Below are 15,683 nucleotides of genomic sequence, written 5' to 3'. Positions count from 1 at the left end.
AGCTTGTTGGAACTGGGCATGGGGCACAAGTGGGCTGACCCCTCCCCTTCGCTTTCTTTTGTGTATGTTTGAGTATTTTTCCAAGGTCAAAAGTTTTCAAAATACAACGAAAGTTTCAAGAGGAGACAAACAAACAAAGCTGGAAAGCCCACACACAACACACTAGTGGGGAGTTTTTGGATGGTGAGACTCATCTCAGAGGGAACACATGTACTGACCCACGTTGAGGCTGCACATGCGTGTAGGGGTCTGGTGGGTACTTACGACCAGTAGAGCAGCATGAATAGGAAGGGGCAGATGATGAGGGCCTGCAGCACCTGCCAGTCCCGGCACAGGGCGGCCAGCCCCGGCATCAGGAACTGCCCAGCCATGGCCACGAAGCTCGCCACCATGGTGATCATGAACCGCTTTCCAGGGGGACACAGTTCTATTCCTACAACAGACACAGAACAAGAGAGAAATGAACACCCGGAAGTCATGAGACAATCCCATCAGCACCGTGAGGCCATCTCCCCTTGCTGGTCACCATGTCAGTACTGACATCTTTGCTCTTTAGATGAGGGACAGAGGTCCTGAGTGAAGGAAGCAAGTTAGTTGTTTAGCTTAGAAACCCAGAAGCGTGCTGCTGGGCACGGGACTCTCTCATTATCCATGGCTCCTAACTCCTCTGCTTCATAATCTTCCCCTTTCTATGCAAAGCTATCCCAGCTAAGCCTAGTCCATCCTATCCTGCAGTCACCCTTCCCTGATGGTACAGCACTATAGGGCCCACAACCCTGGGCAGGATAGCACTCTGACCACTCACTGCACTTCCAGTCTCAATGCTTCCAGAGGACCCTGACTTCTAGGCACTTTCTCGAACAGCATGGCCACGAGAGATAAGCCAAGCCACCTCTTATCTGCTTCCACAGATACAAACACTCAGGCGTATCATATTGTCATGATCGACTGGAAGCTCTTCTCCCTCCTGGCCTCTGTGACCCACTGTGATCAGCACAGAGCATGAGTACCTTTCTCTGGCCTGCTACATGGAGACACCTTTCAGCAGAGACCATTCCCCGGCTCCTTCCAGAAATGTTTGCTAACTGGCAGGAGAAAACCTCTCCCACTTTTTTTAAGAATGCACTCCCTTAAATTAAGTTGATTTAAAAAAAATGGGCACAATCCCTTAAATGATAGCACCCAAGTGCCAATCCACACTGATGGACTACAAGGATCTCCTGTAATAAAGGTCTTTTATACTAAAAACAGCAGCTGGGCTTCATACATTTCTCTTCCCCTACTGAGCCCGTGTATTGTTTGCTATTGTTCCTCTACAAAATGCAATATTCCCCAAAGTTCTGCTTGCTTATTCTTTCTGTTGTTTAAATATACTTGGAATGATCCAGACAAAAAGAAGAATGACCCTCAGAAGGGGGTACTTTTCTGGTCATTGCACAGAGCCTGTGCAGATGGTGGACTCTGGAGATCAGTTACTGCAGCTCATCTGTAGTCGGATAGAGACCAGAGCAGAGGTCCGAGGTCAGAGGGCAACCATAGGAGAGCACAAAACAGGACAGAACAGGCAAATGATGCCGTGGCTACAAGGACCATGTGAGTTCTAACAAGGACACGGTCCCATGCCAACGAATACCAATACCAATTCATCTTCAGGAAAAAAAACAACAACCAAAATTCCCCTTCCTGTTCTGCCACAAACAGACTGTTCTCAGAGTGATAGGCACTGATAGTTTATAAAAATCCTTCCACCATTTCATTAGGAAAACAGGATTACATAGTTCATTCTTGCCAAATACCAGGAAGCTACTCTGGAGAACCTACAGGCCTCACTTAGAAGATGATGTCGAAGCAGAGCCAAGGGTTTTGCCCACATCTAGTGTTTTTGCCCTTAAAAGAAAAGACACACAGTCACTTGCTCTAGTTTTACTTATTAAACTCAATAAGATTTTTGCTGCTATGGAAACCAGACATCTACATTAACCAGGGTAACTCCAATGCTCCGGGGGCTTGGCCCAGGCCAGTGAAAGAAGAAAATTTAGCACCTGGTAACCTTTTGACCAAAGTTAGAGGACATCAAAATAGCAGAATGGCTGCATGTCCACAGATTTGTTGGTACCACAGACACTCACCGCCGGTTGCTTGTGGTTTTTCTTGTTACAGTCTGTCTCTTTATTAAATGCTAAGTAACGGTGGCAATGTCTGCAACTTCAACTCTTCTCTCTGCCTTATGCAAAGGGTCACTAGACAACTTTCCAGACTCTGTTGTTGTTGCTAAGTAACATCGAGTCAGTTCCGACTCATTGGGACCCTCCTGCATAGGGTTTCCAAAGATGTCAATCTTTGCAGGAGCAGAAAGCCTCATCTTTCTCCCTTGGGTTGGCTGGTGGGCTCAAACTACTGACCTTGTAGTTCACGGTCCAGACTCTGTTGTTGTTGTTATGTGCTGTGGAGTTGGTTCCGACTCATAGCGACCCTGTACAGGGTTTCCAGGGCTGTATATCTTTACGGGAGCAGAAAGCCTCATCTTTCTCCTGCGAAACAGCTGGTAGTTTCGAATTGCTGACCATGAAGTTCGCAGCCCAATTCGTAACCACTATGCTACCAGAGCTCCTTCAAGGCCAAATTATTCTGATGAGCAAATGATGTCACAGACGGACTCCTGTCTCCCCTTGCTGCAAATGAGCTGCTAGGCTGGTCCGCAGACAGTTACCAACAGAACAGAGATGAAGGCATCATTATTTTTCTTCAACAGGTCCCTCGTTTCTCTCCCCAAGCGATTTTCGTGGTCCTCTAACTGCTCGCTACTTGAAGATGGTCCATGAGTGGGTAGCAATGCTTTCACCTGTGAGTTTGTTAGGACTGCAGTCTTGGGCCCCTCCCACACCTACAGGATTAACCTTTCAACAACACTGCAGATAACTCACTGAGAAGGGCTGGCTAACCATATTTGCCCCAAACTGTAAGCACTGGCCACAGCAGAAGTGATTTTGCCTCTCAGGCACATATCTATGGAAGCAGAATAATGAAACCATTTCCTGACCTCTCTGTTTACCGTTTTTGGCTATGAGGCTTAGTGGCTATCTTACTTTATTGTACCAGGTAGAAAGATTCAGGGCATTCTAACAGATAATGGGTGTGTTGGTATTCCTGCCTGGCCAACGGGGAAAGCCAGCCAGAGGCCATCAACATACAGGTGCAGTCACTTAAAGATGGATTACTTTTTTGATCTTTCTTCACCAGAAATTCTTTCCAGACCACCTGAACCCAACTATGTTCTGAAAGTGGCTACAAAGACGATAACAACAGTAACAACAAAAAGGCAATTATCACAGAACCACAGGCACTTTGGGTTTTCCATTAATAACTTACTCCTTTTGATGACGAGATGTTGGTTTTTCTCTAGTGGAAAAGAGAGAACAATACACCCGACCAGTAGAGCCTTAAGTGCTACCATCCCTTGGGAGGAAAAGCGGAAGGTGGTGGGAGGTTTCAGCCCACAAAGGGACTGCTCTCAGCATTGCAAACAGGAGGGGATATGGTAGTCCACGTGCTTGGAGTCACATGGTCACAGCCAACTGGCCAGGGTCACTGGCCATGATCTTGAAAGGCAGGGAAACCTGACACCGATGGATGGTAGTGTCCACAACCCACTGCCCCTTCAGGCCAGGCTAGTGCTGAGAGAAAGCCCCACCTGTGGGGACCCTGGACTATCAGGGACGTCACAGAACCCTTATAGTCCATTTCTTTGCCAATGGGGCTGTCTTAGTCTATGCATGCTGGTATAACAGAATACCTCAGGTGGGGGCTTGAAAGAACAGAAATTCATGTTCTCACAGTCCTAGGGTCTTGACTAAGTAGATTTCTTCTGTATGTCTCTCTGCTAATTTCTGGTAAGTGCTGCTAACCCAGATGTTAGGATCCTCACCTGCCAGCCATCTTCTCTCTTTGTGTCTAGACTGTTCTACTTCGCAGAAGTGATTAGGTGTAGGACCCACTCCGTGTGGATACGACCTCATTAACACAACCAAAGGAAACAGCCATTTCCTAAGGGGATGAACCTACAGGTTTGAGGCCAGGACTTCAACATAAATATTTTGGGGCACATAGTTCAATCCATACATTGTACCCTCAGCCTCCAAAACCTCATGTGTTTCTCATATGCAAAGCATATTCACTCTATCATATCATCCCTACATAAAAAAGTAGGCTTGGTCTATTCAGAGTCCTGGTGTGGCGCTGTGGGTTAATGCGCTGGACTGCAAACTCAGTTTGAACAAGGTCCACAGTTCAAGCTCACTGGAAACCCTATACTGGGTCACTGTGGTCGAAACTGATTCCACGGCACTTAGCAACAACAATCGGCTTGCGGATTTCTTAGAGCTAGATGAAAACTTACAGAACACATGGATTTTCCATTCAACAACTGTACACGTTTCGTGACTATGACTGCAATCCTCACAATGTAGCGGTTCTCTTCCCATCTCCTCCCGGTGTTTACCGTTTCCTGTCCTCCTCCTCTTTTCTATCCCTTTCCGTCTTCTGAGCTCTATGCCTGGGTAAATGCTGCCTTTCTGATCTCCTGCTGTTCACCTCCAGGCCTGCCTGCTGTTTGGCTGAAAGTTGAGTCACAGAGGGTTAGCTCAGTTCCAAGTCTGAAGGGTACCTACCTGAGAGCGGCAGACTCAGGAGTGCCACCAACCTGTATGAGACCAGTCAGCCTGGCTTTTTTATGACTCTGAGTTTTCTTCCCCATTTTTCTCTCACTCTATCCAGGACCTGCTATTGTGGTCCCTCTCAGTGTGGTCAGCAGTGGTGGCCTCGGGGTCATGGAGGCTGGAGTTCATGTTGTTCATCTGGCCTTTGAACTAATTGTTTCCTGTGTCTTTGATTTTCTTCCCTCTTCTTTGCTTTGGATGGGGAGAGACCAATAGTTGCACCTTAGATACACAAAACCTTTTGAGACTCAGTTGCTACTCCAAAGTAGGGTGCAGAGCATTGTTTTTGTGGACTGTGTCATGCAATTGCCCAGTGACTTCCAGACCACATTGGTCTCAGTGGCACGGAGATTAAGGGACCTTACATACAGAAGTAAGCCTGGTCTTACCTGCGCTTCACAAGGTATTGCCAGGGGGAACCAGCTCTCCCCCGTCCCCCACCCATTCCATCTCTGCCTAGAGCAGACTCCACCGTCCCATAGGAACAGCCAAGCTGAGGAAACAACCAAGTCCCAGCACAGTGAGGAAGCGGGCTGGGTAAGCAGATGGTAGATGGACTGGTCCCCAGATTAAATATCCAAGCTGCACCAAAGCAGGGAGGCAGGTGGTGCAGGCAGCCTCTGGCAGAGAGAAGCTGAACAGGAGAGAGAATGTAAAGGACTTAGGGGCACAAGACTTTTAGTGGCTCTTTGTTTTGGGAGCAAGGAGGATGGGACAAGAAGGCCCCGTTCCATTGTTACCAACTCTCAGGGAGGGAAACTTGAAGGCAAGTTTTCCAAGCCCCTTTCCAGTTGGGAAATCCCAGAGTTGTACAAAAGTACAATTTTCCTGACATTACATGTTCACCACAAAGAGGCTGAGTAGGCTAACGGACCAGATTTCAACTGCTCCCAACTTAAAGTGAGGGCGTCAAAACACAATCAGCTAAAATGAGCTACATGGTCTTCATGGGGCGGGGGGTGTTAGGGGATGTAGCCCCACTGTCGAGCCCTGGTGTGGTCCTGTAGCATAAACACTGTTAACCACCTAACTGCAAGGTTGGAAGTTCAAACCCACCAGTCACTCTCGGAAACTTTATATAGGCTCGTCATGATTTGGAACCAATTCAATGGCATAATCACATCAAGAACAACAGCCCCACTGTGGTAACCAAGAGCTCTCACAGCCTTGACGAGCCCAATAGTCTGCGATAGGTACCCCGGGGAAGTCTCACCGACTGGGAAAAGCTGGAATATTCTTGTAGGAAATGTGATGCCCACCATGAACCCAAACAGATGGAGAGTTCTCCTCTGGCCTCAGCCAAAGGCTCTGGGTCTTTGACTCACTGTTTGCTCAGGTGCAACCTGTTGGGTATTACAACCTACTGTCTTGCTGGTTGTTGTTGTTGAGTGCCGTCAAATCGGTTCTGACTCATAGTGACCCTGCATAGGGTTTCCAAGGAGCAGCTGGTGGGTTTGAACCACCAATTTGTGGTTACTAGTCCAGTGCTGATCCTACAGCACCAGACCAGGACGCCACTTGCTAGTATACAATGCCAAATAGGAACATTAGAAAGCCTTCGCTTATATAAGTTTTAATAAAAAAATATATGACAGATCTCTGTATTCTTAGCAATAACAGCCACCACTCAATTCTTAGCTCATAGTCACTGAAATTAATGCTATCTTAGTTGGAGAAGAAGAGAAGAATCTCACTGTGAGGATGAAAATGCTTATACTTACATACCTAGGGCAGAAGACCTAAGTAGACGCTAAGCTTTTGTGCTTTTTTTTTTTTTTTTAGTTTTTAGTTTTTATTGTGAGTTGAATGAACGTTTACAGGGCAGATCATCAGTTTTACATTCAACAAACCATATTTTGTTTCATTGTAATGATTACGAAGACGACCTTCCACTAGTCAACTGCTTCTACACAGCAGCCGTCTTTTGTTTTATGCAAAACTAAACTGACCAAAACAAGATAGCGTTTGGATACAAGCTCCATGTAAGAGCATCCTGACTTTGCGATACCTTTGCTATCTGGGAAAGATGACAGGCTCTGTGGAGAGAGGAAAAGTCCGGGATGGATACACTCTTTGTCCCCAGATTGATTTCCAGTTATGAACCAGAAGCTGGGAGACTATTGTGGAGTGGTGGTGAGGTGGAGGCATGTCAGCAGCCCTATGTGTTCCCCATAAGCTCCCCACTGTGTTTCAGCCAGCCCCATATCTCTTCTCCCTCACTAACCTAGATATGGGACTCCACAGAAAGAAGCAGGGGGTCTAGATTGTGGAACAAGGTCTGGATTGAGGCTAATGAAAGTCTACACTCCTAATGAGTTCAGGAAAGGTTTAAAAAATCATTGTTCATTCTTCTTGGAAAACTCTTTATGAGAAAAGCAAACCCTTGCAACTTATCCGGTTGTGTCTCCAGGTCATTCTAGCTGCAGCCAAGATAACTTCCTGTGCAGGATGAGCTTGCACAACTCCTGGCCAAGGGAGACAAACAAGTCTAGGAAAGGAGTCTCCAAGCTTGCCGTCACGGGCTCTGGGAAGGAGAAATCTGTTCTGCAGGGCTTTTCCACAGGGGCACAGGGTATTCTTCCAGACCTGCTGCCATGACCCCTCCCCTCAGTCCCCTACTCTCCACCACATGGCTCAGAGGCGAAGCACAGCTCCTTGGGGAGAGACTGCAGAGGTTAGAGATTCCCAGATTCCTCAGAGGCACCAACACGAAGTCACAACGTGTGGGCTGGAACGACTGGCATCCCCGCAGGCTTTGCCTGACCTCTGCTGTCCCTCTGCCTACTTCTGTCAGCCTCAGGGCCTGGTGTGCCTCACTAGAGGGCCCCACAGGCCCCCAGGAAGGCCTTGAGATGCTTCGGGTTCCTCTGAAAACAACGGCTCAGTTGGCCTGGCTGCAGCATTCTTCACTTCACTAGCAAGGCTACGAACTTCAGAGGGTCCGGGTGAACAGCCCAGCCCTCACATCTGCAGTGAGCCTTGCTCCCCACCCTGCATGTGTCTTCCTTCCTACGGCTCCCCAGGCCAGGTCTGGAAGTCAACCCATGTTCATAATTACCATTATGGGCAAGGACAGAGTCCTTGGAATCCTGAAAAAGAGGCGTTTGGACGGGTTATTATGGAATTCCTTATTATAGCAAGAGAGCCTGAACCTGCCAGGCGCCTAGACCCAAATAGCATTTGAGAGGAAGACTGTAAAAGGCTTCCATTGTCCTAACAGCTCCAAATCTTCCTTTCCATGCAGAACACTGATTCTTTTCTCTCAAATTAGAACCTACCAACCCAAAGGAATGGTCGACAGAACAGCTTTATCCATTTAGAGAAAGAGAAAATTTAAAATGGAGAATTTAAATCGCTCGTACAAATCACATTGGAGTGTCTGCCACGCATGTAGGAATTAATATCTGTCATTCACAGGCATAGGTACTGAATTAAGTACCAACTGTCTACCTGTTATGTGTAGGGCTAGGCCAAGTAATGAATTCTACTTGTTGTCAGCCCAACACTTTGGTGGATATTTTTCACGCATTAAACTCACCCACCCATCTGTCAGTTTGTTGCACTGTGGTGGCTTGTATGTTGTTGTGATGCTGGAAACTATGACACCAGTGTTTCAAATACAGGTACCCCTGGCTTTTCCAAAGTTCACTTTATACCACTTTAGTGTCATGGAAGCGCAACATCAGTGCTTGTCTATCTTTGCTCACAGAAAGAAATTTGAACAGGATTTTCGCTTTTGTGAAAGAAGGAAAAAGCAAAATCAGTGCTCATTTGTCTTAGAATCCAGTATTTGTTTTTCAGTGAGTTGTTGAAGAGGCAGCACAGACTCCCGGCAGCGAGAGCGGTGCCCTTACACTCCTCCCCTGGGGCTGGACTCAGCATCTCAGCACCAACCTGACAGCAGTTTTGAGCTGTGTCTGTCAGCACAATATGTTACCGTTAGTTTACGCTTTATGTGTTACTTGGCATGATTTGGTTGGTTAGTTTTTGGATCTGTGAATATTGAAAAATTTTGCCATATAAATGAATGAATGATAGTTGCTTCTTTACTTAATACCAGTTAGACTTATGAAAGGTTTCATAGGAACATTCTCATTTTTGAGAGTGGGGCAAACCTGTCCCAGCAGGGTCATGGTGGTGTACATGGATGGGATTCAGGGGAGCTTCCAGACTGAGGAAGATGACAAAGAGAGTTCTAGTGATTCACTTCTGAAAAGTAGTCTATGGAAACCCTGTGGGTCACCGGGGAATACTCAAGTCTTGGACTCACTTGGGTCATCTCATTACTGGAGAAGGGCATCATTCTTGGGCAAGTGGAGGGCCAGCAAAGGTGAGGGGACCAGTCCATGAAGTGACCCAGTGACCAGAGCACCAGATGTGAGCTCATCCACTATCATGGAGATGCATAGTTGGGCTGCTCTGACTGTGGCAAAATATATGAGGGGGCTTCAAAAGGTGTGTAGGAAAATTCCATTATCCATTTTTCTATGAACTTTTTGAAGCCCCTTTGAATACAATAAAAGATTTGCCCTTCCAACCATTTTTACATGCACAGTTCCCTGACATTTATGACATTCCTTGTATTATGTACTAGGTCATGTTTCTAGTGCTCATTACATGGGTGGGGAGGGGTGCTGAAGTTCAGAGTGAGTGATCAAGTGACTGGACCAAGATCACACAGCTAGGGAAAAACTAGGTTTCTCTGCTTTAGGCAGGAGTTCTATCAAATGCAGTCGCTGCTGGGTCTGGCTTCTTTGCTGCCTACCCCCCTCGAATCTAGACTCCAGGAAAGCAAGGACTTATCCAGCTTCATTCAAGGCTGAGGAGTCTAGAACAGAGCCTGCAACAGTCGGGCTTCAACATCTGTGGAAGGAACAAAACCGTAACAGATTTTCCCTCTTTGGTTCAGTCACTTTACCTATGAATAGAATCCATTACATTTGCTACTGCTGAGATGAGTGAATTTGTAGGAGCCAGAATCAGATACCTACTGCCCTACAAGGACCTCGGCAAAGATTACACCATGGTCTACAGCTTCATAAATATCTGGGGAACCACCAACCATAAGGAGTCTGTGTGGCACCGTGGGTTAATGCAGCAGACTGCAAAGCTCTTTGGAATGCAAGGTTGGTGGTTCAAGCTCACCAGCTGCTCCTCAGAAACCCTATACAGGGTTGCTATGGGTTGGAACTGACTTGACAGCAGTTAACAACAACAAATCAACCATAAAACCCAGCTACCCAATACGAGCCACAGAGTCCATTTTCTATTCCAAATAATAATTTATTTCTCCCATCTAATATCCTTTCGGACTCCTGGTGTGGTGCTGTAGGATCAGCACTGGACTATGAATCACAAGGTCAGCAGTTCAAACCCACCAGCTGTTCCTCAGAAACAGGGTCGCTATGAGTCAGCACTGACTTGATGGTGCTTCGTAACAACAATAGCAACATCCTTTTATAAAAACAAACATTACAGTTATTCTAGACAAGGAATAGGGATTTAAATGCTCAAATGTTTCTGCTCAGCAGTTCATAGTTAAGAATTTTAAGTTAATGTCACCATTTGTTTCCTGTATTTAACAGGAGCTGAAAAAGCCACAAAAGGAAATGACTTCAAATATCAGCGCAGCACCACCTGCCTTTAAAGCCTTGCATTTCAGATCTCCAAGCATTTTCAAGCTAAAGGAAGGCGCACGAAGGGAAATTGGGTAATTTTGTGGAACAACAACATAGTTTGGAAACTGCTATCCAGGTTTCCAAACTGCTGGTTCCAGAACCAGAATTCTCAACTCTCCAATTCCTCGGGGACTCTCTTGTCCAGGGAGCAAAGCCACTTGTTGGGGGATCATATTTGTATAATTATATTATGTTGTTATTGTTATGTGCCGTGGAGTCAGTTCCAACTCATAGCGACCCTGTACAGGGTTTCCGAGGCTGTAAATCTTTACGGGAGCAGAAAGCCTCATCTTTCTCCCATGGAACAGCTGGTAGTTTCGAACTGCTGACCTTGTGGTTGGTTCACAGCCCAATTCATAACCACTACGCTACCAGAGCTCCTTAACTAATTATATTATGCATCTGAGCAAATGGCAGCTTCCCTGCTTTCAGCTCAGATCTGGAATTCCAGATGAGTGTGGCAGGATGGGAAAAGGCCGAACTCATTTTCAACTTGGCCCGGGCCACTGCATAGACTTAGCTCCCAAATCCCAAATGGCAGAAAGACGCCTCAGCTTGACTTGCCACCAGTATCATCGGTGCCATTGGTGTTAATTTACAAAATTCAGCAAGCAATCAAGAAATTAGAAGCTGAGTTAATAGTAAGTAGAATACATCACAACACGAGTCCATAGTATCATTACTGTGCAGCATCCAGCCATAGTGAATGCATTTAGCTCTTTCGTATAACTTTAGGAAAATGATGCAGAAAATTATTAGCAAACTTATTATGTAGTTGTGTGTGTGTTTTTAAAGGTCTAATTATTTAGTTAAGTCTCTCTGAAAACAGTTTTCCTTTTGTTTGTTTTTTTCCCCTCATTCTTTCACTTACTCTGTTTCTCTTGCATCTGCATTTTCAAAAACCCTTTTCTTTGGAAAATGTGAAGCCTCATCAAAGAGAGTCTAGTGTCATGTGTCCTCACGCCCCGTCTACTAGCCTGAGCAGCTATGGGTGGTTTGCCATTCTTGCTTCTTTAATTTTCTCCTTTTCCTGTAATATTTTCAATTAAATTTCTATAATCATGTCCTTTCACTTCTCAATTCAAATTTATCTCTTTTTAAAAAAAGCACATTTTCATAGTTAATGGCAATACTGTCCATATAGATAACAAAATCAATGTAGTTATTTACTACTGTTTCTGTTCAGATTACTCTAATTGCCTCAACAATGTCTCTAGTTTTTGTTTTTTTTAAATCAGGACCCAAACAAGGTTCACACATTGCATATTTTTAAAGTGGTTTTCAATCTATAACAGTTCCTAGATCAAAACTGTTTTAAATTGAAAAAACACTTTAAAAATTAGCTTCCTTTCCCCATGGCATCCTGGAGTTAAAGAAGCCAGGTGGGCTCTAGTGTTGGGTGGTTACCTTTTCCCTGGGGTGGTTAACCTGTCCATCATCCCCAGTTTCAGTCTCTAAACAGGATGTTAGACCTAAAGGTCTAAGTAGACTCAGGTCCACGGGGGCGGGGGGCACATCTACTGTTAATAGTGCTAGGACAATCCTAGGGACCCAGAGGTGGAGCCTTGCCCTCTCCATCTGAGACCTTTCAACACCCCTTTGACCATCAGGGCGCGCATCCCTATGCCATGAAAACCAACCCAGTGGATGCTGAGTTAGTCCAGACTCAAGGTGACCCCATCTGTTCCGGAGGAGGGCTGCATTCCATAGGGTTTTCAATAGCTAATTTTCAATCACCTCATATATACCTAACAACAACAACAACATATTCACATGAAAGCTGAACAATGAATAAGACTGAAAAAGACTTGGATGTCTTGGAGTTGGAAAAGAAAACCGAATATACCATGGGCTTCAAGATCGAACAAATCTGTGTTGGAAAAAGTACCACCAGATGCTGCTTAGAAGCCAGGATGGTGCGTCGCTTCACTTTGGACACATTCTCCAATGGGACCAGTCCCTGGAGAAGAAGATCATGCATGATAAAGTAGAGAGTCAGTGAAACAGAGGAGGACCCTCCAATGAGATGGGCTGACACAGTGGCCGCAGTAATGGGCTCTAACCCAGCAAGGATCCTGCAGTAGGTGCAGGGCTGCTAGCATTCTGTCCTGTTGTACACCGGGGTGCCATGGGTTGGAATCAATCCTGCAGCACCTAACAACCACCACAAAAACGACAATCTTTTGAAGCAGACTGACAGTCCTTTTTTCCAAGGAATAGACTTGACCTACCCGTTTTTCAGCTAGTTAGTGTGTTTCTACCACCCAAGATGCAAAACGGTGATTTTTTTTTTTTTTATTCTATCATTCATTGCATATTTTCCTTTACACTGAATTATTTTGTAAAGAAGAATTTTTATTCATCAAGGTGGGCTCATTGTTGACCCTGAAATGGAGTTAATCTGTCTGCCACCATGAGCCCTCCAGGTGGTGGGAAATACCATGTGTTGTGGCAAGTTCACGGGTTCCCCTCCCACTCAGAGCAGAAGAGTCTCTCACAATGGTAATTCAAGACCCCCGTGCCTCTCATATCCCTCCTACCACATGCCCCCTTGTGACTCCGTACAGCCACACTGACCTCCCTGCTAGTCCTCAAGCCCAGCAAGCATGCCCTCTTCTGGGCTTTGCACTTGCTGTCTGTTGCTTTTGCCTGAAACTCTCTTTAGCCAACTGTCACATGACTCCTTCTGCCTTTATTCAGGTCTCTGCCCAAATTCACCTCATCAGGAAAACTTTTCTTGATCACTTCCCCCCTTCACTACCCCAAGTTATCCACAAAGATTTATCACATAGGGGAGTGCTTCTCAAGTGTGGGCCACCTGGGACCAGGTGAGACTCGGATACAATAGAAGTAGAGGTAGAGCCCTGGATCTTTCTGTCTTTGTAAGTCTCTGACATCCACTGCAGCTTAAGAGTCACAGCAGTGGACTTCAGGAATATTAAATCATTTCATCCTCTTAATAACCCTGTGAGATAGGGACCCACTCTATGATCCCATTGTTGTTGTTAAGTGTCATCAAGTTGCTTCCAACCCATAGCAACCCTGTATAGGGTTTCCAAGGAGTGGCGAGCTTGAACCACCAACCTTGTGGTTCAAACTGACTTTGCAGTCCAGTGCATTAACCCACAGCGCCACCCTGGTATCCCATTGTAGACATGATAAAATGCAGATTTCTGCCCCCCACCACCCCGCCCCCAGTTTCTGGTTCAGTAGACCTAGGTCAGGATTTAAGAGGGTGCATTTCTAACAAATTCCCTGAGGCTGCTGGTCCAGGGACCACACTTTGAACACTAGGGGTAGAACTTTACACATTGCAACCCTGAGATCACATAATTAATTTTCCCTTTGCGTCATTAGCATACAAGAAACAAAACAAGTGTCATTAGAGCTTGCTTGGCTACCGGCCCTGCATCATCACCGGGCATGAATGTTTTTTCACAGAAAATGAAAGTTCTTCCAGTGTTCAAGGGGCAAGGCAAACAGAAGCTTACGGGACATGGAGTTCCAAGAAAATTCACTTTTAAGTCTGTTTCAGATGAACGAGAACTCAGAACACTCACCAAAGTGGGCAAAGACAGATGGCAGGCAGGGATTGCAGGAGTGACACTGACCTGCTGTATGTGATGTCATTGTTGTCAAGTGCCGTCGAGTCGATTCCTACCCATAGCAACCTTGTATAGGGTTTCCAAGGGAGCAGCTGGTGAGTTTGAACCGCTGACCTTGTAGTTCAAACGACTTTGCAGTCTGACGCATTAACCCACAGCGCCACACCAGGACTCTGTTGTGTGTGTAGCTACAGTAAATTGCAGAGTGCCTGCCCAGTTTAAAGACATTTAAATTCAATTAGGAATGAAAACATGGCTTGGGTCAAGCAGAACATGACGCGGGGTCATAGTCTGACCACACACTGCCAGTCTGCAACTACTGACCCTTGTCCAACCAGCTCCTTTTACTCAAGGGGAAAATAAGGTCGCAGAGTTAGTTGGAAGCAAATCCAAGGCATGAAGCCTGGGGCTCTTTTGACCTTACCACACTGCCTTTGGAGAACAGAAGTCATTTGGACTCTGAGTTTATTTTTAAATGTCGATTACAACGAAAATAAAAACCAAATGATATGACATACAGGAGTTAAAATTAATCCTCTGCTCCTCAGCCAAATTGGAAAACCCCCTTATGCGACGTCAACAGCATCAGCCAATAAAACAAGGGTCAGGTCAGGTCAGCCACGGGTAAAAGTATTTTCAAGAAACATGTCAAAAGTTAGGGAAGATACTAGTATGAGGAACAGTAACTGGGTTTACTCCTACCCCAGTGAAACCATGCATCCTTCTCAGCATTGGAAAGTTTCTGGTACGTCCTAATAACTAGCATTACCTTGCATTGGCAGAGGGCTGGTGCCATGTGTAACTTGCCTTGTAATTCCCTGCAAGGAGGTGTGGGATTTGTGACCACAGTGCCAAAGTTTTGGGCCCAAGTCTGGGAGCTGGGTCATTTATAGATGTCACCCTACCCAAGCCTCACAGGCCTCTGGAAAATTCCTCCCTATCACATGGTCAGGGGAATGAAGTGTCGAGGGCGCACACTCCAAAGTTCCATCGAGAACGGCAAAGGTCACTCGGGTTCACCAGTTCACTGCTTGGCTAAGCGCACAGTGTGGGCTCCGGAAACGCAGCCGGAGCCAGTGAACACATTTACAGTCTGAACGTAACAGAAGATGCCCTTCCTAATTCCCCCGGTTAAACCCAGCTCCTCCACCGCCCAACTCCAGTTCATTCCACAGGGATGAGCCCCAAATGTGAACCCACTTACTCACAGCTCTGTGGCCCCAAGTCACTGGCTGTACTTTTGAGGATCAAGAGTTTCTTTTCTGGAAGTCAGGGGTTTTTCTCTCTAAGGGCCCTATCCGGCCCTCTATTCCTAACGCCTGTGAGTTCATACAAGGGTGACTGGAATGCAGTCTCAGGGAAACACTTCAGTATTGCTGTTCTGTCTTCTGGAAGTAACTCCAGACGTTACAGAAAATGCACACACAGAGATCTGCACCGCCCCGCGAGCATGCAGTAGTTCGGCACATGTTTCTAGATTAGCCGAGGGCCCCAGGAACACCCAACTGCAGACACCAGGGACCTGGCTTCCATCACTTCCCGCTTCAGTCTCCTGGTTGTACTGTTTCCCAGCTTGGCTGTGCAACAGCCAGAGACCCGCCTCCCACCCCCCAATTCACCTGACACACCACGGGCAGGTTGAGGCCCTTGAAGCAGAACTACCATCCTATTCCAACACTGGTGAA

General features: G+C 46.2%; 1 protein-coding gene across 1 annotated transcript in view; it reads right to left on the bottom strand.

Annotated features, from left to right (window-relative positions):
- Window positions 1-260: 260 nt before the first annotated feature.
- Window positions 261-15,683, bottom strand: part of SLC22A23 (solute carrier family 22, member 23) — a 182,286-nt gene continuing 166,863 nt past the window's right edge. Inside the window, exon 4 of the mRNA XM_006870550.1 lies at window positions 261-433. Coding sequence (XP_006870612.1) covers window positions 261-433 — 173 coding nt within the window. The remainder of the gene's footprint in view (window positions 434-15,683) is intronic.

The sequence above is a fragment of the Chrysochloris asiatica genome, unplaced genomic scaffold (genome assembly GCF_000296735.1).
Source record: "Chrysochloris asiatica unplaced genomic scaffold, ChrAsi1.0 scaffold00144, whole genome shotgun sequence".
Taxonomy (NCBI): domain Eukaryota; kingdom Metazoa; phylum Chordata; class Mammalia; order Afrosoricida; family Chrysochloridae; genus Chrysochloris; species Chrysochloris asiatica.
This window is presented reverse-complemented; position numbering and strand designations above follow the sequence as displayed.